Source organism: Limanda limanda, chromosome 20 (assembly GCF_963576545.1).
Source record: "Limanda limanda chromosome 20, fLimLim1.1, whole genome shotgun sequence".
Classification (NCBI taxonomy): domain Eukaryota; kingdom Metazoa; phylum Chordata; class Actinopteri; order Pleuronectiformes; family Pleuronectidae; genus Limanda; species Limanda limanda.
Genome location: NC_083655.1, coordinates 4,684,745 through 4,710,855, shown reverse-complemented (window position 1 = coordinate 4,710,855; position 26,111 = coordinate 4,684,745). Strand labels below are relative to the sequence as shown.

The following is a 26,111-nucleotide window of genomic DNA, read 5'->3' as shown; positions in this document are numbered from 1 at the left end:
CAAACTGTAAAGTCTAATGAACAGTGTGAGAGACGAATGATGACAAATGTCCCTATTTGACTTTATATATCTTAAGTTTGAGTTTTAAATGAAATTGTCTGGTTTTTCTCTTCAAACTCGGTTACTGTTTTAACCGTCACTTGTCTGGTAAGTACGTGAGTAGATGCTCAACAGTGTGACAGACATATATATAGATCAAATCCAGATATCAAACATTTATACTGTATTTCCCTAAATATAGTTTGGAAGAGACGTGCTGCACAACATGATGGTAACTTGAGCATCTATGCTTGAGGATCCACTTAAAGTCGTGCCAATACTTCAAATAGTTCAAGAGGGACTTTCACAATGAGTGTTTCTGTGTGTGTGTGTGTGTGTGTGTGTGTGTGTGTGTGTGTGTGTGTGTGTGTGTGTGTGTGTGTGTCAGGTGCAGCTCCACTATGTTTGTCAGTGCTCCGATAATGATGTTACAATATTAAATTATGTGCGGCCACAAGAGGCATCACATGCAAACAGAATACAATATGCTGCTTTGATAAAGATATGACAAAATCAAATCATGAGCAGCTGCAGAGCCGCTCACACGCACGCACGCCGCTGGAGGCTCCAGGTCACAGCGATGGCTGTTCTTCTATGAATATGGATGTAGGATCATGTACCGGTCAAGCTTAAATCACAGAGCTGGGTGGTCCGCTTCATTCATACACTGGCGTGGTGCAAAAACACACATTTACACACACACACACACACACACACACACACACACAATCCGCCCCCTCCTCCACACACACACACACGCCACAGGATATTTCCAGGGGTAAAACCTCAGAAACTTGGCCTCTGAAGTCATCGCTGAAGGATGGGATCAACCTCTGCTCTTTGTGTTTTCCTGTTCCTGCGTCTGAAGTGTGCGCGGGTGAGTCTGCCTGCGCGTCTCCCGGCCTCCCACCACAAATCTCCCTTTATCTCCCCCGTTCTTTCCCGCTCTCCTTTTCCTCTAAACACGGCTAACGGAGTCTGCGACTGTGTAAAGTGGCTTCGGGGAGATGAAAGCCCCGCGCTGCTCTCCACGGTGGAACTGAGCAGAAAATAAGCAGCCGCTAAGTCCTCCTGTAAACAAACGTGGACTGAAGTCAGGAACCCGTGCGTACGAGTGCACTCAACGTCTCCGCCCCTGAACCACACACACATCCATCATACGCATACAGCAGATAGAGAGAGATTATCACAGAGACACCTCGACTTAAAAGTCAAACCTCCAGCTCATTATTACACACACACACACACACATTACAGGAGTCAACCGGCTCTGGTTCTCTCGCAGGATGAATCTAAAGCATTGTGATGATTACTAGGGAAGAAACCAACACAAGAGTAACTGCGTGACAAGGAAAAAACTTGTTTGTTTTGCCCAAACTTTGCTGTAAATTCATCTCCGGGTCATTTAACTAACTTACTAATAAATCCAGGAATCTCTGTCTGCATATCTCGGAGTCAGTTCTTTGATTTTCTCTGGTGAACTCCAAACACGCTGGGATTGTTGCTGAGGTGTTGACACAGTGACAGTTGTTTCCACCCCAACCACCCATTTGTTTTTAGGCAGCACTGGTTACAATCAAACTGTGACATCATCATTGACGTCCTGGTACACAGCTCTTATCAAAACTCCACAACATCTTAGAACTTCACGCTTCGGTACCAGAAGTTTGCGCTTTTGCACATGGTCAAAAAAATGTATTTTCTTCACATGCTCTATGCTCGTTTTGGTCTACATGAAACAAAACAAAAAGAAAGGGATGTTTGGTACCAAGCTCTCGCTGGGGTAGGGAGAGATAGAGGAACGGAGGTAAAGGGGAGCAGTGCAGGAGCGTGGAACAGAGGAGAGGAAGCTGGAGGCTGTTTGTGAGGCCTGCGAGACCCGAGTCCGGATATGGGCTGGATACGCAAGAGAGTCAATTACTTCCCTCCTGGCTGCATGAACACACACACACACACACACACGCACACACACGCTTGACACACACACACACACAGTCATTATACATTTCCATTGATACAAAGTGCACTCTGTTCATACTATGTTTACTGCATGTTCCCTTTTTTGGTCTTGTTCCACTCAGCACCAGCTGTGATGTTTAATAAAAGACTTTCCACCCGTCTTTTGTCTGTGCACGTGTGTGTGTGCATGAGTGTGTGTGTGTGTGTGTGTGTGTGTGTTCTTGTGCCCATTCCTGGGGTACCAGCATTAAGTGAGTCATGACTCTGACATTTCCATGCAGTTGAGCATGTTACATTTCTCCTGCTGTGCAGCGGCACGGACTTTTATCATCCTCATTCATTTGCAGACGGTGGGCAACCGACCACATATACAAACACAGGCAGGTATGCAGGCCTTTGCACGGACACACACACACACACACACACACACACACACCTTCTCTCCATCTGTGCCGAGGTCCAGTTGAGCTTTGTGTTTGTGTATTTGTTCTTATAACAGCTGCTTCCAGTTGCTGATTTGCTTCCTTTCATTAAAATGAGCAGTTTAAGAATTTAAATCCAGCAACTCACACTCTCACCAGCACCTCGTCCTGTCAACACTTACTCTGGACTTGCACATAGGTGTTTTGGCATTTAACGGCATCCATTACACGTTGTCTTATGTGTAGTTGCAACACAAACCTGTATCTTTAGCTCATGGATGCCATTTGTGGTTAAACCACATTCACATACGTGTTGTAATAAAAGAACAGGCAATGAGATAATGTGCAGGGGTGTGTCATCGTTTTGAACACAGGTGTTACAAAAATCTAAAAATCTAAAGCATCCATCTATCTATTAGTCTCTATCTGCCTATATCATCCATCTCTATATCTATCTCCATACATCCATCCATCTATCTACAACTCTATTCATCTATCTCCAGCTATCCATCCATATGTATCTATCCCTTCATCTCTAGCTCTCCATCTATGAAAAGGTGGAGAATGTACATAACCAAGCCTGGTACAACAAGCAACTAAAATCAAGGATTTACCTCATAGAGATTGTCAAAATAATATTGGGAGTTTTTAAGCTTTCATTGGGTGGATCTCTATTGATTTACATGTGGAGGTTTCCCACAGCAGCACAATGACGCTGTGCATCTGTACGGACGTTCCACACACAGAGCTTCTCCTCCTGAATGATCTCCAGACTTTGTCTAGACATCTTTCAGTTCTTTCTTTCAGTTCTTTCGATGACAGGTTGCAATGAATTTTCATCAAAGACAATTAGGACAAACTTTTACACGAATATACAATGTTGCTATACAAAGCCCTAAATGAGTGTTGTCCTTACCGGCAGCAGATGACGGCCTTGCAGGACAGAGCCAAGTCGAGGAACGCCTGGCGGAGCTCGAAGGACAGCGCGTACTTCAGCGTCTGACCGTCGATGATCAGCGCCAGCTCATTCTCCTTCCTCAGAGAATCGCCCAGCGACGTACAGTGGGCGGTCAGCGTGGCTCGAGTGGCCTGAGACAAAGACACGGAGAGAGAAAAGTTTTACTCGTAAGAAAGATTGATCAGATATGTCCCCTCTTTCAGTTCCAAGACAAGTGGACCTTTAATCAACCTGCTTTTACTGCCTCCATCTCTTCAACTCTCACACATTTGGATGTACAGAAGGATGAAATACTATCGGCCTCCAAAGAAAAACCAAACCTCTGAACCTGCAAACCACGTTCCTGTAAATCCTAATCTGCGCTCTGACCAATCATAACTCAACATCTCACCCTGAAAGCGATTCTTTGTCTTATGCAATCAGACAGCTGCCCTGGTTTCATGTTTTGCGGGGGGGGGAAATCGTGGTGGTGAAAGTACGACACACAGACCAATTTGTTTAAAAAGTCAAAACCGCCGGCGATAAATGGAAGACATATGGTCCCGGCTGCACAGGCTCTCTTCATGTGAGGAAAGAATTTGCTTCTGTGTACATTAAAACGATTAGGGACGCCAATATAAAGCTCACAGTTGTTTCTGGACGTCATGACAACACGCTGCAGGGTCGGGGCGGCACGTTGAGACAAATACAGAGCAGAGGAGAAAAGAGAAATGAGTTGGATGAATGTATTATTCATTTATAACCACTATTTGTAATTGTGTGTGTGTGTGTGTGTGTGTGTGTGTGTGGACGTCGGCTTCCCTGCAAGGCAGAAGTTTGTGGCAGTTTTGATGGAGCTCTCGATAATAGAGAAACAGAGATTAATAGAGAAAATAAACGTCCCATGGAGATGTAATGAATTCCATGTGGAGGAGCAGGCACAGCACAAGCTACCAGTCACACACACACACACACACACACACACACACACACACACACACACACACACACACACACACACACACACACACACACACACACACACACACACACACACACACACACACACACACACACACACACACACACACACACACACACACACACACACACACACACACACAGATTGATTTCCATAAGAACCCAATGTTATAGAGCATAAATATAATAGAATAAGAATATATGTTTTGAGGTGTGTAGACAAAGAGTTACAGTGGTTCGGCCGTTCTGATTGTTAACCAACAGCAATTCAAAAAACTAATAATAAGAAACCATAGTTAAATTTCAATTAAGAATCATCTTCACAATCCGAAGGCGCACTGGAGCCACTCAGAGAATATCGGAAGATCCGACCTGCGATGAAATGAGGAACGTGGTGAATCTTGTTGAGTTATACTTCAGTATAGATTTCACAAATAACAAAATACTTAAAAATAATGTGGTTCTGAGGGGTCAAAATATGATGTGTCAGGACTCTGTGGAAGAAACCGTCTATTCTGAGGAAAGAACCACAAAGACTTGGAGGGAATGTGTGTGGTAGTGGTCGACTGTCTGTAGCATCTGTGCGATATTCAAAGGAGGTTTCATAGTTTCTCAAGAAATAATGAGATTGGGGTTCCTATAATATTATGACTTTACTCAAGAAATGTCAGAATTGATTTCCTCTTCATAGTCAGTCATGTCACAACATGTCAGAACAAAGAAAACTGACTCAACAGATATAAAAACCTAGTTCTGCTCTACAGCTCCAGCCCTGACATGGTGTTTACTAACAGCTCTTTACATTAGAGCATCACCCGGCGCGTTCAGGTTAAAATCTGTTAAAATCACTCCAACACTAAACAGATGGAACCAGACATTTTTATCCATTAGGGAAAATCCAGTACAGTCGCTGACAGCTCACTTAGTCTCTTATCTCGGGACACTTTTGTTAGTTTAACATGTGGAATTCAGCTTATACGCATAATAAACAAGGCAAAGTGAAATAACCCATAGAAGGAATTGTTTACGGAAACATGGACAATAACAACAGAGCAATCAGCCACAGAAGACTAAACTCCAGACAGAAAAGTGCACAAACATTTGGACGTTTGGTGCCGTTAAGAATCTACATCATCTCTCTGAGTGGGTGTTTGTCGCCCATGAGGCCTGAGAGCGTCCAGTGACCCGGAGGGAGAGGAACCCGGTGTCAGACCATCAGAGCCTGAGCAAGAGACAACACAGCGAGCCGACACAAACACACTCACATGTAGAGGCCATGTATGTGAGAGAACCCCATCCACAACAGAGTCGCTCTACTTCTTGCCGAATAGCGACGCACACATGCCTCCGCTTAAACCCCCAAAAAAATCCCTGCTCTTGTTTTCTCAGCCTGAGGCCGTGTGTTTTTCTTTGTGCGCCGGAATTCCTGTTTGCATTCACCTTTTTCCCCCAAACAGGGGAAAGGAAAACAAAAACATAATGAAGGGATTAGAGCAGATTACAGGTTGTCAGAGTTCTGAAACACAAAGGGGCTGTGTGCGTGTGTGAGAGTGAAGTGCGTGTGTTTTTATAGGGGAGTAAAACACGTGTGACAGACGGATGCACGGGTTGTTAGTGAGTTTGTGCGTCTGTGTACATGGCGTGCGAGTGTGAGAGATGAGAACCTTTTTATTTTTGCTCTGCTTGTCTTCACCCCATCACAGAGGAATGGACACAAAAGCCTCGGCAGCATAAAGCAAAGTAAACGGCTCATAAGTGAAAAATTACAGTATAAAAACACTGGAGACTACAATGGCACTTAGAGCACATACCTCTGCCAGAGTCCCCTTACATTGCAAAAGTGCCCGACTTTTTCCATCAAGATTAATGCATTTTTTCAAAGGAAATTGGTGAATTTTTTATTTTAAGTGCACTTTCACATCATTAAAGAGTGACTCAGCTGCTTGTTTCTCCTAAAGCTCGTCTTTGTTCCTCGTTATAACATATTCAAAAGATTTGTCGTGAAAAAAAAATCCCCTCACGGCCTAAAAATGGATTAAATGTAACTCTACACCTTCCTTCATCATTTGTTCCCCCCGCCCCTGCTCCTCGTCTCCCACCCTCACAGCTCACTATTGGTTGAGGAGCCTTTTCCAGCTGCTGAGCTCCGCCCACAAGGTGACAGGATTGGTCTGTGAGGTTTGTGACATCACCATCCCTGAATCAGGTTTTTTTCAGACTGCCATTTGTTTACTCATACACACAAACGTGAGAGTCAGAGTTCACCACAACTCCATGTGAATGGGATTCGCCTCTCGAATGTTTTCTTCACCTTCTTTCTCCCACAGACTGGAAGTGAACAGGAAGGTTTGTGTGACCGGGCCCTTAAAGTGGAAACACTCAGCCAGGATGTTGACTGCTTATTTATTAAGTATGACCTCTATCATATAAAAAGTTATGAGGGGGACATGTTTAGAAACTTTGATGTCATTCTGGATCCATTCTTTTGTCCGGATTAGGGTTGCAAAGGGGCGGAAAGTTTAGCTCGGGAATTTTGAAAAAAAACCTAAAATACGCAAATTGAACGCTGATCAATAAAGACATCATTTAAAACTCTATTTTAAAGATGTATGGAACGTTGAGTTTCAACCTTCCACTGTGCATTCTTCCATCACATGCACAGATAACTCCCAGCATCCTTCACTCTACAGCAGGGCTATTGAGGCCTGCTGTAGTGTGCAGGACTAGTCAGGTAAGTTTCGATGATATCACTGGGGAAAACAAATTAGAATGCTGATTGAGGATTGTTCATCTGTTCATCTAGCCTATTTCCATTCATTTATCCATCAATTGTGAAATATGTTTACAGATTATTCCAATTGTTTGGCTAACTATTTATATCTCTGGCATTGCATTAGCGTTTTTTTACAAACTTTTTTCTCATCTTATTCTACAGAACAATGCCACGTGCACTATCTCATGTGTGGAGACATTTCACCCCATCCAATGTAGAAGGAAAGGCTGTGTACATTTGCAAATACTGTGCAAAGACCTATGTTAAGAATGACAACGATGCAGAAGCGTATAGTCAAGTGCCCAAAGTTTCCTCAGGGCTCAAATCAGCCTATGACAAAACAAAATGTTTATATTTATGTCTGTATATGACAAGGTAAATACAGTTAGTATAAATTACCCACAACATTTCCAGTTTATTCCCGTTAATTCCCGTAAATTCCCATGGAAAGTTTCCAAATTTGAATATTCCCGGAATTTTGCAACCCTAGATCCAAAATATTTTTCTTTTGGCCCGCTACCAATCCATCCTTCGACCAAGTTTTGTGGATATCCATTCAGTAGTTTTAGCTTAATCCTCCTGACAAGCTAACAAACCATTTTATAGAGGATTTTTTTGTTAGGGAACAACTGCAAATTCTACATCCTTCGCCTCTATTTACAGAAATATAATGATGAACTGTCTGGTATAGTGATCAGGCCAGACAGGCTCAGAGAGGGTCACGTGTGTGGGTCAGACCTTACGTGTAAAACATTCAGCTGCTTAGCATTGAGGCACTAATGCATCACAGGGACTTGTCACAGCAGGTCCAGTCAAAGCTCCAGGAGCTGAGGTAACCAGGGATAATAACCAGTCTGAGTCGGCAGGGAAGCTACAGGAGATTTAAAAAGTACGGTACAAACACTGGTTAGCTCTTAAAGCTAAACAGTCGGCCGCACACATAACACGGCAAGACCAGACCCAACCGAATCCCTCCGACAAAAGAACAACGTCTTAACATGAAAAGAAACAGCTGGGTCCACTGTGATCTGTTAACACTTTCTGAAAGAGAACAAACACGAGGGCAAAGGAAAAACGCTTCCCTGTGTGGTTTCCCTCTTTCTCACGCTTTAAATTACCGGCTATTTCTGGAGACCTCGGAGGAAAAGAAAGAAAGAAAAGCCTAATTCTTTGATTGCACCGTTTCATTATGACAGATCACATTAGCAAGCGTTTTCTAAGCTCCAAAATAAATGTTTATTTTTCATGTGCATCTGAGCTCGGAGAGGGCGGAAACACCCACACACACACACACACACACACACACACACACAGACCCACACACACACACACACACACACACACACACACACACACACTTTGTAAACCGTGTCCACAGACCCGGCTGCACGGAATTTTATCAGGTTTATATTTGGATCACAGAATGGGCAGGGCATGGAGGCGGTTTGAGATATCGCAGGTCACCTTCTCGGATTGCACACTTCACCATAAAATGCATGAGAACAAACACACTTATCTCTTTCCTGTGTATATATATATAAATATATATATGAACACAGAGAGGATGGGAAACTGTTGATCTGTTCCAGGCCACCCTGTCCCTTCAGAGGGACCAGGATCACTGGAGCGATTATAACAAGAATAAAAAAAATATACAAAAAAAAAGGACTGAGTAAGATGAATGAGAGAATGTACAAAGAAGGAGAGAACGGCGGAGAGGGAGTGGGACGGGACTGAAAGAACGAGGGAGTCCTGCTGAGTGAAGAGAAGGTGGAGAGAGAGGCGCTGGTATCGGAGGTGCAGATTCTGTCACCAGTGAGATTTAATACACCGTTTAATTATCAGAGTGTGCATCTGTGCAAACACACACATCCTCTGCTGCCTGAGCCAGACACACACACACGCACACACACACACACACATACATGCAGCTGACAAAAACATACAGACACACACATGTGGTGTTAAACAGTTGGGGGGGGGGGGCCCGTGTACCACAAAAACTATTAGGAAATGAAAAATGCCAGAACAATGGAGCATGCATGCTGAGACACAACATGTGTGTGTGTGTGTGTGTGTGTGTGTGTGTGTGTGTGTGTGTGTGTGTGTGTGTGTGTGTGTGTGTGTGCAGATGATTAATGAGCAGAAGAGAGATGTTGTTGGTTTAGGAGTTGTACTGCGGGCAGCATGACAGACAGAGAGGGATTGTGGGAAAGTGAAGCGTAATGTATATACAGAACGATGGAGCCGATCCCGTGCCGGTGCATTGTGGGTAAACGGCGAGCGTCGGATCGGATGCCTCCGGGTGTCAGTGTGTGTGGCTCCGTGGGCTCCGGAGGCGACAGATGGCACATGTCACAGCCTCAGCGCTCACTAACCGTTTACCCAGGAGGCATTGCTCATAGGGTTTGTTTGGATGCAGAGGAGCAGCAAGGGGAGATCGTGTTACCACTCACTCATCGCCCCCACATGGCTCAGCTAAACCCCCCCCCCCCCTTCCTCACCCCCCTTCCCTTTCTCTATCCAGATTGTTCATCTCTAGCATGAAGTACAATAAACATCCCTCCTCTGCTTTACTCACAAACACACTCCTTAACGACCACAGAGATAAACACCATATTTGTGTTGTTCCTGCTCTCCCTCCAACAGACACACACACACACATTTTTGCTGTCACACACCACAGACGCTGTGTAGTGGCTTCCTGTGTGCGGACGGGGCGCTGACAGATGTGGAGGCGGCGGCGTGAAGGAGACACGGAGCGCGGTCTCTGCGTCCTCCTGCAGGACAGCGAGATCAACCGCAAACGGATCAGCGCAGAGACGGTGAGACGCAAGTGGGACACTTTACTTTTGAGGTGAGATTCTGTTTTCACTCACGCCGCAGGTGGAACTCGCACACGGGCCACAGAGGATAAAGGAGTTGAGCCGGCGAGAGTTATTTTAAGTGCGAGATAAGTGAAGCAGAGAAGAAAGTGTCGCTTTCATCCACAGTGACCAGCAGACAGGACCAGAGCTCTGTGAAACCTGATGGACACGCATGACTCGGACACACATGAGCAGGAAGCATGCATCTCAAAGAGAGAGCACGGGTCTGCTCCTAGATTCACATATATCACAAAGTAAATCTAGATTTGTCCATATGATGAACTTTATTTCCTGAGAGGAGAATATCAGTTATCTGATATGACAAATGTCTGAAAACCTGCAGGACGCCATCACTGTATTTTGTGTATAAACGAGAACCAGGTTTTATTTCTCCTCTTTTCTATCTGAATCCAGTTGCAGCGGTTATGTGATCTTGTTTATCTGTCTCGTGTTTCTTGTTTAATATTCACACCCATTTGAAAGTGGGTGGCACTAAAGCAGACAGCACATCATGAACTTGTCACATGAAAAACGACGACTCGTGACCCATATTTGAATGTCAACACGAGACTGTCGAATAAAAAGATTCTTCTTCTGCAACACAGCTGCATATTTCAAGTTAAATCCAAGACTTTTTAGGAGCATAATGATTCCAGATTCAAGACCTGTGTCTCGTTTGACAAGAATTACTTACACTTCCCCATAATTGGAGCGACGTGGTCTCTCAGCGAGTAACGTTACGCCGTGTTATCTCTCAACCGACAGACAGAGACAATGTTCACAGCTGAGACGAGTGAACTGTGATAGAACCGAGCGGGATGATTGTGTTATCAGTCCTGTTATTAGTCTTGTTTGAACTTTCATTACAGCGAGCTCATATCTCTATTGTTTGAGGGGAAACTACAACACACAGAGACATTACACAACTGTACAAAACAATTCTTAAAGCAAGATGGATGAAGTAATTACGACCTTATTATTATTATACAAAGTTATTCATTCCAAAAAGGGGGGGGGGGGGAATTTCCCTTTGTGTTTGTGCTTCTCCACAGAAAAGTCAGAGTCAGCTAAAGGACAGAACCACAACCCCTCCTCCCCCCCCCCCGGAGCTGTCGAACATTATATTTATGAGTGTGTGCAATTTTGGTGCAAATCCAATTCAAAATCTGGACTAAGTTAATTTAAATGTAGTTTTATGAAAGGGACAGTTGGGCCGAGCCAAATCCATGTGCTACCTGAGAGCCACTCCAATTGCCCTTCGCTTGTATTTAATTTTAGATTACACATAAAGATAAGAACTGTAGATATGAGCTGTAGAATTTGTTCCGTATGTGTGGCGGTAAAAAAAGATTCAGACCTCATGATAAAAACTATTTATATGCGTATGTGCTATTGGACTCACTTGCAGGAAATAAACAAACGGAGGAGGGGCTGACAGAAAGGGTTTTGATGTAATCTACTTTTACGGTTTCCTCTGAGCCAGACTGTATCGACCAGACAGCAATTACACTTTGAACTATTTACTCCTTCAGTCCGACATGTGATCAGAACCTTCCAAACCGTGTTATCAGTGATCCACTTACGGTGCTAACTGTATTGGTTTTCAGCCACTTGGGCTCATTACATGGGCGACTCTCAGAACTAGGGTTGCAAAGGGGCGGTAAGTTCCCGGTAAATTTCCGGGAACTTTCCATGGGAAGTTTAGCTCGGGAATTTTGAAAAAAAAAAAAAAACTACGCAAATTAAACACTGAGCAATAAAAACATCATTCAAAACTCTATTTTAAAGATGTATGGAATGCAGCACACGCTGCACGTTGAGTTTCAACCCTCCACTGTGCATTCTTCCATCACATGCACAGATAACTCCCAGCATCCTTCACTCTACAGCAGGGCTATTGAGGCCTGCTGTAGTGTGCAGGACTAGTCAGGTAAGTTTCCATGATATCACTGGGGAAAATATATTAGCATGCTGATTGAGGATTGTTCATCTGTTCATCTAGCCTATTTCCATTCATTTATCCATCAATTGTAAAATATATATTTGTTTGGTTAACTATTTATATCTCTGGCATTGCATTAGTGTTTTTTTTACAAACTTTTTTCTCATCTTATTCTACAGAACAATGCCACGTGCACTATCTCATGTGTGGAGACATTTCACCCCATCCAATGTAGAAGGAAAGGCTGTGTACATTTGCAAATACTGTGCAAAGACCTATGTTAAGAATGACACAACGATGCAGAAGCATATAGTCAAGTGCCCAAAGTTTCCTCAGGGCTCAAATCAGCCTATGACAAAACAAAATGTTTATATTTATGTCTGTATATGACAAGGTAAATACAGTTAGTATAAATTACCCACAACATTTCCAGTTTATTCCCGTATATTCCCGTTAATTCCCATGGAAAGTTTCCAACTTTGAATATTCCAGGAATTCTGAAACCCTACTCAGAACCTTATTACCCTCGCCCCTGTCCGACTCACTCCCCTCTGCATCTAAACGGCTTCGCACGCCGTCTGGCTTCTGACCAGCGAGTCTGGGAGCGTTCAGACACCACGGTGAAACACGTAAAACAAACGGTAAAATTTAACTAGAAGTTGGCGTAGTATGAGACGGCGTGATGATCATCAGTTGTGCAGTTAAATTTAGAATCATGACCGACATTAAAAATCCGTTTACACATGATGCAGGGTTAACTTCACCGAGGTCTCTGATGTCACCCAAACATCTGCAGAACCACTTGGATGAAGCAGGGGGAAGATGGATGTAAACATGGACGTCTCCACGGCAGGGATTAACACACACCTTGGGCCAACAAACATGCACACACACACACGCACCCATAAACAAAACACACACACAAACACACAGTTCCTACGCTTAAAGTTTATGAGCCATAATCTCCCCCCGTCTCACGTATAAACAAACTCTGTAAAAGTGAAAACACTGATTGTGTGTGTGTGTGCGTGTGTGTGTGTGTTTACACGTGTATGTGAACACACATGTGGGAGTCTGGGCCTGCGTGTGAGACACAGAGACACATGACAGCAATCAAGGCGTTTAGGTAAAGTCACACATGAAACCTGAACGGAGAGAACACATAACTGGGGCATAAATCGAATCTGGAGATAAAGAACGTCTCAGATCTGGAACAGGAACATAAATACACTTAACGCTCAGTCTGTACATTCTGTGAGCGTTGAGGAGGTTAGGCCGAGAGCCACGGGGAGGGTGAGAACACAGAGAGAGAGAGAGAGAGAGGGTACTGTATGTGGATTGTATGTGAAAGAGAGGGAGAGGGGGGGGGAAGGGGGGGGGGACGTGACAGTTCACTGCTTGTCTCTTTTCATCCCTTTCTCCGACGGGACACCAGAGACTTTAATTACCTGCAGATGTACGCACACAATGAGCCCCACCCACCAATCTGCCGGGGGGACCACACCTTAGTTCCCACGGTAACCCTCCTAAGACCCCCCCCCCCCACCACCTAACACACACAAACACACTCTTTCTTCCCCGCACCTTTACTGTAAACACACAAACACACACCAGAAAGAAATATGATACAAAGTGTACAGAGAGACGTGATGGAGGAAGAGGAGGAAGAGGAGGAAGAGGAGGAAGAGGAGGAAGAGGAGGAAGAGGAGGGTCTACTCACATCCAGAGAGTCCTCGTTGACGATGACGAGGGACATGCCGTGTGTCACCAGGCGACAGGAGTAACCTGAGGAACAGACAAAGTTAGTGGAAGGAGGAGAACGGGGGGGTGGGGGGGGGATTCGATTTGTTCAAACCCAAAACACAAGTGAAAAACTGCCTCACAATAAACTAAATACACAACTCAGGATGTTATTTCACTTAAAAAATGAAGACTGCAAGATTTCCTGCTTCTTTTTCTTTTTTGTGTTTAATTCACCTCAGTTATAATTAGGGTTGCAAAATTCCGGGAATATTCAAAGTTGGAAACTTTCCATGGGAATTAACGGGAATTAACGGGAATAAACTGGAAATTTTGTGGGTAATTTATACTAACTGTATTTACCTTGTCATATACAGACATAAATATAAACATTTTGTTGTGTCATAGGCTGATTTGAGCCCTGAGGAAACTTTGGGCACTTGACTATATGCTTCTGCATCGTTGTGTCATTCTTAACATAGGTCTTTGCACAGTATTTGCAAATGTACACAGCCTTTCCTTCTACATTGGATGGGGTGAAATGTCTCCACACATGAGATAGTGCACGTGGCATTGTTCTGTAGAATAAGATGAGAAAAAAGTTTGTAAAAAAACACTAATGCAATGCCAGAGATATAAATAGTTAGCCAAACAATTGGAATCGTCTGTAAACTTGTTTTACAATTGATTGATAAATGAATGGAAATAGGCTAGATGAACAGATGAACAATCTTCAATCAGCATGCTAATATATTTTCCCAAGTGATATCATCGAAACTTATGGTAAATGGTAAATGGATTTGTATTTATATAGAGCTTTTCTAGTGTGATGATGACCACTCTAAGCGCTTTACAGTACAGTTTCACATTCACCCATTCACACACACATTCTTACAGTGCATCTACTTGCAGCACTTTGTTATTCTATGGGGGACCATTCAGGGTTCAGCATCTTGCCCGAGGACACTTCGGCATGCAGATGGTTCAGACTGGGGATCAAACCGCCGACCTTCAGGTTGGAGGACGACCACTCTACCCCTCAGCCACAGCCGCCCTTACCTGACTAGTCCTGCACACTACAGCAGGTAGTGAGGGAAAATAGAGTTTTGATTGTTGTTTTTATTGCTCAGCATTTAATTTGTTCAAAATTCCCGAGCTAAACTTCCCATGGAAACTTTCCGCCCCTTTGCAACCCTAGTTATAATTCCCCCTAGTGAAGTTGTGTATGGATGCTGGACACACAACCGGCCCCTGGGAGTAAATTGTGGCCCCTGATTCAGATCAGCCACTGATCCACAGGTTTGTGAAACTGAAGACACGTGTCTTCACATAAGATTTAGTTTTTCAATCATCTGACACCAGATTCCTCGAGGTCTGCCAGCGGAAAATCAAAAGTCCCGACCGCCACTGGGACACTGGCACATTTCACTCAGAGATGGAGGACATGTCTGGCATCTGACGGCGCACACAATGCCTCCTATTCTTCTGGCTCTAACCGAATTAACTCCACGTAGTTTCCTCTGCTGCTGCACGTCAAGCTGCGGCCTCCTCACCATCTCTGGATTCCCCTCATCGCCGTCCTCGTGATATTTAATCTCATATTCTGCCTGCAGCGTTGCTATTAGACGGGTTTTCCTCTCACCTATGTTGATGGCCGTCTCCTGCTTGTCTCCCGTGAGGACCCAGATCTTGATGTCGGCCTTCATGAGAGTGGCGATGGTCTCTGGCACGCCGGCCTGCAGACGGTCCTCTATGGCCGTGGCGCCCAGCAGCATTAAGTTCTGTTGGTGGTGTGACAGAGAGAATTGTGGATTCAAACAAACAACAACAACAAAATGTGGCACAAACGGTACAAACGCCGTTAGATGAATAAGTAAAAAATAACTAGGAAATAACTTTAAAACAAATCTTATTCCAGCTTCACATCACCAGACTCCTTCTCTTAACAACACATCATCCATATCTAATTTAAGGATGAGAGCGATGGGAGCGGGCGAGCGAGGGAGCTCGGCCGGTGAGGGAGCTCATTCTGGTGCCGCTGTACCAACTCTGTGTCTTCGTGCCAAGAAGTAACCCATTACCTTCCCCCCCTCGCTTTAATTTGTTCAGCATTTAAATGCACATGTACCCTCATTAGACACACTCAGGCGCGCACACACACACACACACACACTCGCGCAGACACACAACTTAACACTACTGTGTTGTTGACTCCAGTTTTATGGGGCTTTTGGCAGGCTGGCGCAGGTAATTACCCTTGTGGTCTCCCAGTCTGAGCTCCCCCTCCTCCCTCTGCTGCTTCCTCTTTTTCTTCTACCCTTCATTTACTTTTCTCACCTCCCCTCTCTCCTCCAGATCTTTGGTTTTCCCACCAATAAGTTTCATTCTCTACTGAATAACTCAGAAATCGGTGTTACCACAACATCAGTGTTGTCCTTGACCGACCAAGATACAATTTCCCTAGTGATCAAATGTGATGCAAAGTCCAGTATGTGAGTTTTTACTTTGATGAAAGAAAATAGATAATTAAAAGCATGAATAAGCTTCTGAGTGTGTATTGGAAGTTAAGCACTTGTGGAATAATGAAGTGACACCAGGGTTGTTTAAGTTAAGGACATGATGGACACACTCTGCCCCCTGCTGGCAGATATGAAGTGTGTGTGCATGTGTGTGTGTGTGTGTGTGTACAGAAGAGTTTTATGTTCTTTCATCTCTCTACTCCAATTTCATATGAATCCATCAATTCTCCAATTCACTTTTAAATCTGCTGCAGAAGGAAATCTAATAAAAAATGAAACAGCCCAACACAGAAAACCTCTCGGCTAATCAGAGATATAAAAAAAGGGGCCAATCCTGATGTTAGCAGAAGAAAGAAAAGATTTGTTTTCACAAAATAATCAGCAAGGGGAACTTGTGCTCTCCTTTTCCCATGTCACTGTCACTACGACATCCCCTTGAATATCATGCGGATAAAGATAATCTCAGATTGTTTTACTCCCCCTCATAATCTACTGTACAAGGTTAAATGACTTTTTTGAGACTGGATAGATACCCATCACCAGAGCGAGACAGAAGGTGCGTTTACCTTTTCCAGAAGTTCATAACACTCCTCCAGTTTCTGAGCGCGGTCCTTGAGCACGGTGCTGACCCGGTTGTATTCCTTCAGCCACTCCTGGTAGGCGCCTTCCTCCAGGTCCACGTAGGCGAAACACAGAGTGCGCAGGCCTGAGAGGATCAGAAGGAGAGAGAGAGAGAGACAAGCAATCAGCGTGGTCACAGGAAAAGATTGTGTTATTTTAGTGGGAGTGAGCTGTCCAATGTTTTTTTATTCATTTGGAAAGTTAAGAGAGAATGGAGGCAACACGGAGACAATGGTGATGTCATTTGTAATGTAAACATTAAACTGTAGTGAGCTCAAGTAAGGTTAAATCTTTTTTTATCCTGAGATATTTGTATTCTATTTTAAAAAAAAGACATAGGCTAAAATATTATGATGTAGGCATCTAGTCAACAGGAGACTCTTCCACTCTCTCCTCCACTCCTCTTACCTTCAGTGGCAAACGTGTCCAGATGAGCGATGGATAATTCTTTGTACTGGGACGCCTCGGTCAGACGTTCAAAAATGACATTATCCTGCAAAAAAACACACAACAAGACAGATTTGAGAACTGAAACACAGACGCCACGTGAATGATAGAGCGGAGACACGATAGTGATGTAGACATACAGCTCCTTTGCAGTAGAGCCGGAGCTTCCCGTCGGGGGTCCTGACCACCACAGACATGCGTTTGCGATTACTGTGAAGGAGAGAGTGGGATCAGATTTAAAAAACGTACTGCAGCCTTGTATTTAGAGAATCTACTGACTGAGGGGAACATTTAAGAGAGAATCACCTGGAGAACTCGAGGACGTTCAGCAGCTCATAGCTCATCTCTTTTCCTCTCTGAAATTCAAACCAAATTTGTTATTTTTTACTCCCGTTAGAGAAAAGGCCTGTTTTACTGTAATAAAGTACACAAATACACTCTTACAGCTTCGATGATGACGGAATGCGGCGTCCGTGCGGAGAACACGAAGCCGAGACCTTTGGCCCCTTTGACCAGAGCTCCCTCATCTGGAGAAGAGGCCTGGTAGATGATCTGGTCGTCCTCTCTCTCCGGGACCACCGTGTGACACACCGCCATCATCGTCAGGAACTCGCAGATCTGAGGCGACGTGGGCTGAACACACAATCAGAGCAGACACAGTTATTAACGCCAGACTCAGTTGATTTATTTGGCAGAATCCACTTCAAATAAAAGAGCTGTGAGAAACTCCTCGGAGACACTTACGTGGTCCTTCTCAATGTTCTGGACGAGGGCCGGATCGTCAAACTCTGTGGAGTTAGTGCCGTTGGAAGGCAGATTGCTGAGAGACAGAAAATATACAAGACGAGTTAGGTACTGTGTAGAAAAACAATCATTTATATTATTAAAATATGTGGAGTTCAAATGACATTACAGGATAAAATAAACAAAGCCTTTGTCTATGTGTAATTGTCTCAATGACAGTTTCATTGAAATGTTTGTTTACGTTTCTGTCTTGAATTCAAGGTCATTTTTTCGATCAAGCTTTAAAAAGTGAATAAAAATGTAATTAAAAAACGCTAAAAAAGGAATAAATAAGGTACCTTTTAGTGGTTTTGGTTACATTGTTTGTCCACTTTGAATGTGGGATCTTATTTTATCTTATGATAAGAAAGGTTACTGGGTCACAGAGTGATGGACAGGGGCATTATGGGTCAGGGTCGGCGTGGAGACAAAGAATGGAGGCAATAACTTCTATGTAAAAAACACTTATGAAACAAATTCATATGTGGTCTAAGAGGCCTTGCCTTTGATTTTTTTATTTTATTGTTTATTATTTTAAGAGATTTCATATGGCAGGACCGATAATAAATCTTCAAAGAAACCTGAAGAAACTTGACCATTAATTTACTGGATCTGTGTAGTTACACTTTTGTTCTAACCAAAGCATGTACGCTGTATCTAAATGAGTCTAAAATGAAGGAAAGGTATAGAAGAAAAAGAGAAGGAGGTGACTTACCTGAAGTCCTCCATGGAGCGATCACAGTCGAGATCGGGAAAGTGGCTGCAGGGATGAATGAGGTTGTGGTGAAGAAGTTCAGAATAAGCAGAGAAGTGGATTAGTTTATTTGTGAGAACATTCCGCAGTTGGATCAGCTGTTTTAACAATAGGTCGTTTTTTTTACAAGTTAGTCCGTGACTATGATTAGAGTTCAGTCCAGCACAGGAAATCATGTTCTTACAGATAGAGCTAATAGGTAAGAATGTAGTTTAATAAAAGAGGCGACTGACCCGTATGTTATTCCTGCAATCGTACACTTCTTGAAGTGCATGACGTTACAGGTCAGAGTTCCCGTCTTGTCGGAAAACAGATACTTCACCTGAAAACACAGGGAATGAAATCAAACGCAGCACATATTGACAGGTCTGGATTAAGTGAGAGTGCACATGTAATGATAATTGCTCTGTAAAATCATATCTTATTATATAAATACAGTATATAGTCTCTTCACTATCATCTTTCACATTTGCATTGTACCTTGCTAATTGTTTATTTAGCCACATTTCATCACATTTTATCAGGTTAACCACACTTTGTATGATTGATTGATGATTTATTATTATTATTATGTCCTTTTGAAACTGACCTGGCCAAGTTCCTCGTTCAGATTGGACGTCCGAGCCACGGCCGGTGTGTCTGTCTCTGCGTAGTACATCTCCGTGTCCTGAGGAAAACACAAGAAGGGAAAATCATGAATGTTTGATTGCTAGTTCAAATATTCGATCAGATGTTAAACAGTGACAGTGGTTCATACCCAGTTGATGAAGAGAGCCTGTGTGAACTTGACCACCTCCAGGGTGACCAGCAGGCTGATGGGGATCAGGTTGTTGTACAGGATGATGAACGTCAGCAGGTTGTATGCGAAGTTCGTGGAGATGTCACCTGCGCGAAGACACAATAACCTCTCATTTATTGACCTGTAATCTGAGTATTAATCCAGATTCTCAATGACTGTGAGGAGCTGGGAAGTGAAGTGTGTTGGTGTGTGTTCTCACCTTGCCGGGACAGGTACCAGCAGGCCTCCTCGGTATGTTCCCTGTTCCAGATGGCAGCGCCAACAGAACTGACCAGAGCCATGACCAGCAGGATTCCAAACAGAACCAGGATCTGCATGTTGGTCACTCGCTCCACATTAGAGCGCTTCAGTGGCGCCTTGGTGGAATTCTGAAAGGTCAGTGAGTACAACCAGTGAGAAACACAAAAGGTTCATATCGGCCAATTTTGTATTGGTCAACCGAAGGATCAATCAGGCTCTAGTTTTAATAATAATATCTCTAGAGAGAAAAGATAACTCTTTTGTTTTATTTAATGAATGTTTCAGACATACAGGTGAATACAAACATGGAATACATCAAGTTTTTTTCATTAAGTGTTTTAGCAAAGGAATGCATTAGCAATCCCAACACTGGAAGTGAAGATAAAACAAAACTTGCTCCCAGTAATTACATCTGATTAAAAGCTCAGAACTAATCCTACAAAGTTCACAAAGAAAAAAAAGGTTCTATGATTCAAGAAGAACACACAGGCAGTTTCCTGAGTTCAGACCAGACACTGGGGTTTTACCTGCATCAGTTTGGAGTCGTGGCCGGTGTAGACGATGATTCCCACAACCCACTGGGTGTTCCTGAGCTGGGCGCCACGCAGCAGCACCTGGTCTGGGCCCAGGGGAACGGGACTGAGGACATAAAGAGAAATGATGAGCAGGAAACTTTATGAATTAATGCAGATACAGGGTGGCCTGCATGGTTCAGGTGCTTTATGAATAAAGCATCTGCACTCAGAAGGAAATAAGTGTATTTACTATAGTTAAAAATGTATAAAATGTTTTCTTTCAGTCAATTGTCAAGCATTTTTGCCTCTACTGTTTTTGTTATTGTATTTATGATGTGCAATGAGTTTTATATACTTCTTTCTTAGCTAAATCTGTCACATACAAAGACAATATTTAGATTCTGTATTTATCACTTGGACAATTTGTGATTCTCCATCCACTTGTGCGAAGGGAAACAACTGTACACGTGTGTGTGTGTGTGTGTGTGTGTGTGTGTGTGTGTGTGTGTGTGTGTGTGTGTGTGTGTGTGTGTGTGTGTGTGTGTGTGTGTGTGTGTCTCACTTGTGGTTCTCCAGCCGCAGCGTGCCGGTGAAGTCGTACAGGTGTCGGTTCGGTCCTTCACACTCCAAACGACCGGTCAGCGTGACCAAATCCTCCAGCGTCTGAAAGCTGGCTGTGAGCGAGAGACCCTGGAGAAACATTACACATGAGAAGGTCAAGGAACGTTCACTTTCAAACGTAATGATCAGAAAGAAGTTCTTTCTTTCTTTCAAAGAACAATACGGAGAAAAAAAATAGTTGCAGAAGACCGGACAAGGAGACGAGTCAAAATCAGATCTTACGTGTGACACATTTCACTTGCTTTAATATGTATCAGAGGTTTCTAAAACAAACTTTCTAATTAAAACTAAATTAGAGACTTCGCTTCAGGTGGATTAGTCACTCCCTTGACAATTATTGAGGTGTATTAATAATTAAGTTTACAGTGTTTACACAGTATTGATATCAGACAGGAGAAGAAGTTCCTCACTGACTCCAGGCTGAATCCATGCACTGTGAATCTGAATGGTGTTGTACCTGTCTGATCTTCAGGTTGGTTTCTCCGTCCAGGTTTGAGGTCTCAGTGTAACACATGGCCTGTGGCTCACTGGGGTGGGGGGGGCAGAGGGGAGTGTTATACAACAATATGTTCCTCATTATTGTATTTACATTTTATGTGCAAAATAATCAGTCAACTAATAAAAAAACAAACAGAAAATGGACCGATACAGAATCATAGACTGGTAGAATACTCATGTCTAAAGATGAACAACGCAATTTATACTTCCACCCACTTTCCAGAAATGAAGCCAAAATTTTCTAGAAATGAATGCTGCCATATTTCAAATTTGGTATGTCAATTTGTGAACTTGACCAATCACAGGTCGGTCTCAGCTTTCAATCATGACACTTAACCCCGTTTTTAAAAACATCAAATAACTAACTAAACCCAAACGTAACAAAAATGTGTATGTTAATAACAATCATTAGTTGCAGCCTTAAAGTGTAATGTAAAACACAGCAATTGTTAGGAGGATGTTAACGTGAACACACATAAACAGACACACAAACACACAGAGTCTGACCTGGAGGACACGATGACCATGTCAGCTGGAAGGTGCTGGCCATTGGTCACCTTCACTATGTCTCCAACTGCCACCTTGTGGTCAGGAAGCAGAGGTGCAACAGCAGGAGTTCATTTTAAAGAAAGGAGGGAGAAAGAGAAAGAGAAAGAGGGGATTATAGATGGAGGGTGGGGGGGGGGGATAAGAGGGAGGAAGAGAGAAAGGGGAGGGTGGGGCAAAAATAGCAAGTTAGTTAGTGACCAGCCAAGAGGCAGCCAATAGAGAGACGTGAGATAAAGTGACAGCGAGCTCAGCAGTGCAGAGCTTCAACTATTTTCACGAGACTGTAACAGAAACAGAGTGAGATGTCACAAGCATGTGGATTAGAGAGAGAAGAGGAAGAGGAGAGCAGAAGAGAAATGAGGACATCACAGCTCAACTATATTTAATCTGAAAAACATTCTGAATACAAGCAAATCTGAGAAAAAGTCAAAAAGTAAAGCTTTAAGGCCAAAGCTCCACGTTACATAGATGGAGCTACTGTATATGATAACATCAGTAATTTGGGGAATGGGAAACCATGGAGTTGTTATCGTCAGGACAAACGCACGAGCTCAGACACAGCCGCTGTGCCACATCCCAGCTGCCGAAAAACGAATCAACCCGGTTCTGCAGGCTGCTCCGTCTCCTGAGAGCTGCAGCCTTGGTTTTGTTTTCCCAGAACACACCAGGGGAGAGAAGCCTGACTAACAGCATCAGGGGTAATGTTCACTGCAGCTTTACTGACGGGGAAGCAGGCTCTTCCCATAAGCGCTATTCTACTCACTCTCCACCATGTAATTAAACATGCGTATGAAGCACAAAGGGTTTTGTTCTGTTGCTCATAATAAAGGAAGGAAGTTATCACTACTTCTCTTCAACGTGAACTCTGTTCGTGATGCATGGAGCAAATCTCTTCACCTGCACTGACCCTGGAGAAAAATGGGTCTAATTCCCGGTTCCCCCCTGTTGTCACCTACATAACAAGGACTCAGATCTGATCTGATCTGATGTGTTGGAGCAGAGACTGTTCACAGCTGGACTCGGTTAATGAGCACATTCAAGGAAAAGCTCCCACTCAATGTTTGAGAAGGAACCTTACACTCCGAGTTCATTTTCCTCCGAGTCTTTTACTTTGGCAGATGCATTGGAAGGGTTTCATTTTATTATGAAGGAGCCAAAGTAGACAGATGCTGAGCCAACAGAGAGGAGAGAGTGACCACAGAGCGGACACATGTGATCCCTGCACACCAGGTGAGATTCAAAGAGAAACACACACTCTGAGGTGTGTGAGTTTATCCTGAGTTTTAATCAGTGCTGCATGTTTGGCTGCAAAATATTATACATTTAATAAAACTTTCTTATAATGTATCGTGTTACATATTCATGCTTTTGAAGCATTTCATTATTTCCCATTGAAATGATAATTTAGGAAAATAAATAAATGTACAGTTGGCCAATTCTAAATATTATATAAAAACTTATTTCGAAGAATAAATAATGCAAAAAAGATCTTTATTTATGTTTCTTTTCTTAACCTAAGGGCTATATATTTGGTTGTAATTGTGTTTTCTTAGTATTTATAATTGTGTTTAGATTTAAACTGTAAGATATCAAACATTCATAAGGGTTTGTTAGAAATCATGGTCGAATCTTTTCATTTCCAGTTTCCAGGCAGTACTTGCAGAGCTCTGGTGCCACCGATAAAACGGCGCCTCCCATCTAGGGAGCCGTGTTCATTTACTGTTTTGAGGAATTGCTTGGAGAGTTCTGACTGGCAATTTGTGCCCTGATCGGTTTGGATTGAACGAGGAAGACTGAATGTGGAGAAGATCTTTTCACTATGGAGCCAGAATTTATTTCCAAGTATTAGGATTTGTTTTACTCCCTAATATCTGTATGTGCCCCTGAAAATCCATACCGGTCAGGCTCTAACGTACACCATCCCTTGTCCTTAGCATATTTTTGAACTCGCTCAATGAACAGGGGCAGGGGGGTGAGAAAGAGAGAGAGAGAGCAGAGGGGTGATGAGTGAGAGAACTACACGGATGAAGTCGGTGCTGTTAGCGATACCTGTTTCCAGATGACGGTCTGCCAGGCTCCGCTCCGCAGCACTGAGAGACAAGGACAACACAGCCATCAGTCAGTCAGCCTATAGAGCCGCTCTCATACAGTATTCATAGCAGCTAAACTTTTGTCTGGGGCCGTGTGGCCTGCGCTACAGTGAGTGACAGGCAGGAGCCATTCACTCAGGCGTGAAAGGAAAACAAAAACCCCACAAATAGATACAAGCACACTCATGGAAAAGTGCAGACAGCTGATGCACACACACACACACACACACACACGATACCTGTTGTATTCTTATTGTTGACCGTGTTGTCTGCTTTGTGTCTTTTCTGTGAAGATGAAGAAGAAGGTGCGTTAGCTTTCAGGAGAACCATCTCTCTCCTTCCTACTTCAGACTGACCGAACTCGTGGCTGCTGCAGATACTCACATAGTCCTCTATGATCTCCTTGATCCCGGCCACGGTGAGGATGAAGATGAGCGGGACCAGCGTGGTGTAGCGACCGGTCGGTGATACATCAGGGATTTGCTGATGAGAGGAAAGAGAGGAAGCGGTCGGAAATCACTGGCGACAGAACGAGTGTCGAGTGGCCTGAGGCAGCCACGAGGGATCATCACAGGAACGTGTATTAAGCAGATACACGGGAGCTTTTCTGAATAACTGCTCCAGCTTTCACAATGATGATGATGATGATGATAACACAGCTATTGAGACAGATGACGTTTTCAACACCCTAACCTCACCCATATGTCAAATCACACAAGGATGAGCCATGTTAGCACAATGAGAACTAGTGTGACTTCCTTAAGAAAAAGAAAAAACCCTCTTCTCCTTCATCCGTGAAAAAGAAAAATATTAAACACTGATCAGCACTTTGTGGGATTTAGCGTCTCACAACTTTCTTGTGATCTTAACTCCTCACGTTTCTAACAGCTGTCGTAAGACATGAACTCCAGAAAATGTCCAGAAAATTGGGTTCAGACGTTTTCTGAAACTCTGCAGCAGGCGATTGTTCGGGTCAGACAAACATAAACATTTCCAAAACACTCAGACGAGGGGTGGCACCTGGGTAGATAAGGCTGGAGGCGGGACATGACGCATTAATTGCACTACCAAAAGCAAATCCGTTAACCGCGGATCGAAAAGCCCTTTATACTAAAAGCTCTCGAATTTCTGTGTCTTTCCAAGCCGACATCTTTGTCAGCATCTTGTAGGTGCACTACGCCTCTTTTGCAACCTGAGATATTTGTATTCTTACGGTTTTCGCAGGTTAAGTTTCAGGAAAATGTCCTAATTTCAAGTGCATGTCTGAGAGCAGCGTTTGGAATATACTTGCTGTGAGGGAAAAGGATCAATACCTGCAACATGCATTATTCAATTGAGCAAGCGAGTAAATGAGTAATATCGATTAACTGCATATTGATGGATCAATGCTATCACAAGTCTGTAAAGTGACCCTTTGTAAAGTCATCGTATCTTATGAGAATCAGGATTTGAATTTTACTTTTTTTATCTGGAGAACATCTCTGAAAAATCTATAACACAGCATTGCAGGAATAGCTTGGTGTGTGGGACAGCTGGGATGTTTTAAAAAACTCTGAAGCCTGTGTGGGCCACAGCATCAAACCGAGGACAAACCGACATGCGGAACCCAGTGTTGTTAGCGTTGTGTGCGTGGTGGTTTACCTGCATGAGTGCGATGAACAGGAAGAAGGCATTGGCAGCCCTTCTGATCTGCTCATAGAGGAACCGGGGCAGAAAGGTGAGAACCCCATACTTGGTGGTGCTGCAGGAGAAGAAGAGAGGCGACTTTACATCATGTTTAAATTCAGACAGAGGCAGAGCCAGCAAGTGCATTAGTAAAAGCTGGACTTCATGAGTAAATTGTGTGGTAACGATTTTTTATAACCTGATATGCTCAAGCAGCATTAACTTAAAGGCCGAATAACAGCTGACTACGATCGGGTTTTAATATCGCAGCACTTGAAAATCTATTAGAAACACTCAATTGTGCTCGGAGAGGGCAAATGAAGCCATTGCGGGCTGCAGACACATCAAAA

The 26,111-nt window shown here is 43.5% G+C and overlaps 1 protein-coding gene across 2 annotated transcripts in view; it reads right to left on the bottom strand.

Annotated features, from left to right (window-relative positions):
- Positions 1 to 26,111, bottom strand: part of atp8a2 (ATPase phospholipid transporting 8A2) — a 47,298-nt gene that overhangs the window by 17,405 nt on the left and 3,782 nt on the right. For both annotated transcript variants that reach the window (XM_061093561.1, XM_061093562.1), the window contains exons 3-24: positions 25,738 to 25,837; positions 24,481 to 24,579; positions 24,336 to 24,381; positions 24,056 to 24,096; positions 21,965 to 22,038; positions 21,417 to 21,486; positions 20,901 to 21,028; positions 20,351 to 20,462; positions 19,783 to 19,951; positions 19,542 to 19,669; positions 19,374 to 19,451; positions 19,018 to 19,106; positions 18,746 to 18,790; positions 17,992 to 18,067; positions 17,692 to 17,880; positions 17,554 to 17,603; positions 17,388 to 17,457; positions 17,209 to 17,293; positions 16,746 to 16,885; positions 15,303 to 15,441; positions 13,641 to 13,705; positions 3,337 to 3,509 (exon numbers count right to left, since the gene is read on the bottom strand). In XM_061093561.1, coding sequence (XP_060949544.1) covers positions 3,337 to 3,509; positions 13,641 to 13,705; positions 15,303 to 15,441; positions 16,746 to 16,885; positions 17,209 to 17,293; positions 17,388 to 17,457; positions 17,554 to 17,603; positions 17,692 to 17,880; positions 17,992 to 18,067; positions 18,746 to 18,790; positions 19,018 to 19,106; positions 19,374 to 19,451; positions 19,542 to 19,669; positions 19,783 to 19,951; positions 20,351 to 20,462; positions 20,901 to 21,028; positions 21,417 to 21,486; positions 21,965 to 22,038; positions 24,056 to 24,096; positions 24,336 to 24,381; positions 24,481 to 24,579; positions 25,738 to 25,837 — 2,166 coding nt within the window. The remainder of the gene's footprint in view (positions 1 to 3,336; positions 3,510 to 13,640; positions 13,706 to 15,302; positions 15,442 to 16,745; positions 16,886 to 17,208; positions 17,294 to 17,387; positions 17,458 to 17,553; positions 17,604 to 17,691; positions 17,881 to 17,991; positions 18,068 to 18,745; positions 18,791 to 19,017; positions 19,107 to 19,373; positions 19,452 to 19,541; positions 19,670 to 19,782; positions 19,952 to 20,350; positions 20,463 to 20,900; positions 21,029 to 21,416; positions 21,487 to 21,964; positions 22,039 to 24,055; positions 24,097 to 24,335; positions 24,382 to 24,480; positions 24,580 to 25,737; positions 25,838 to 26,111) is intronic.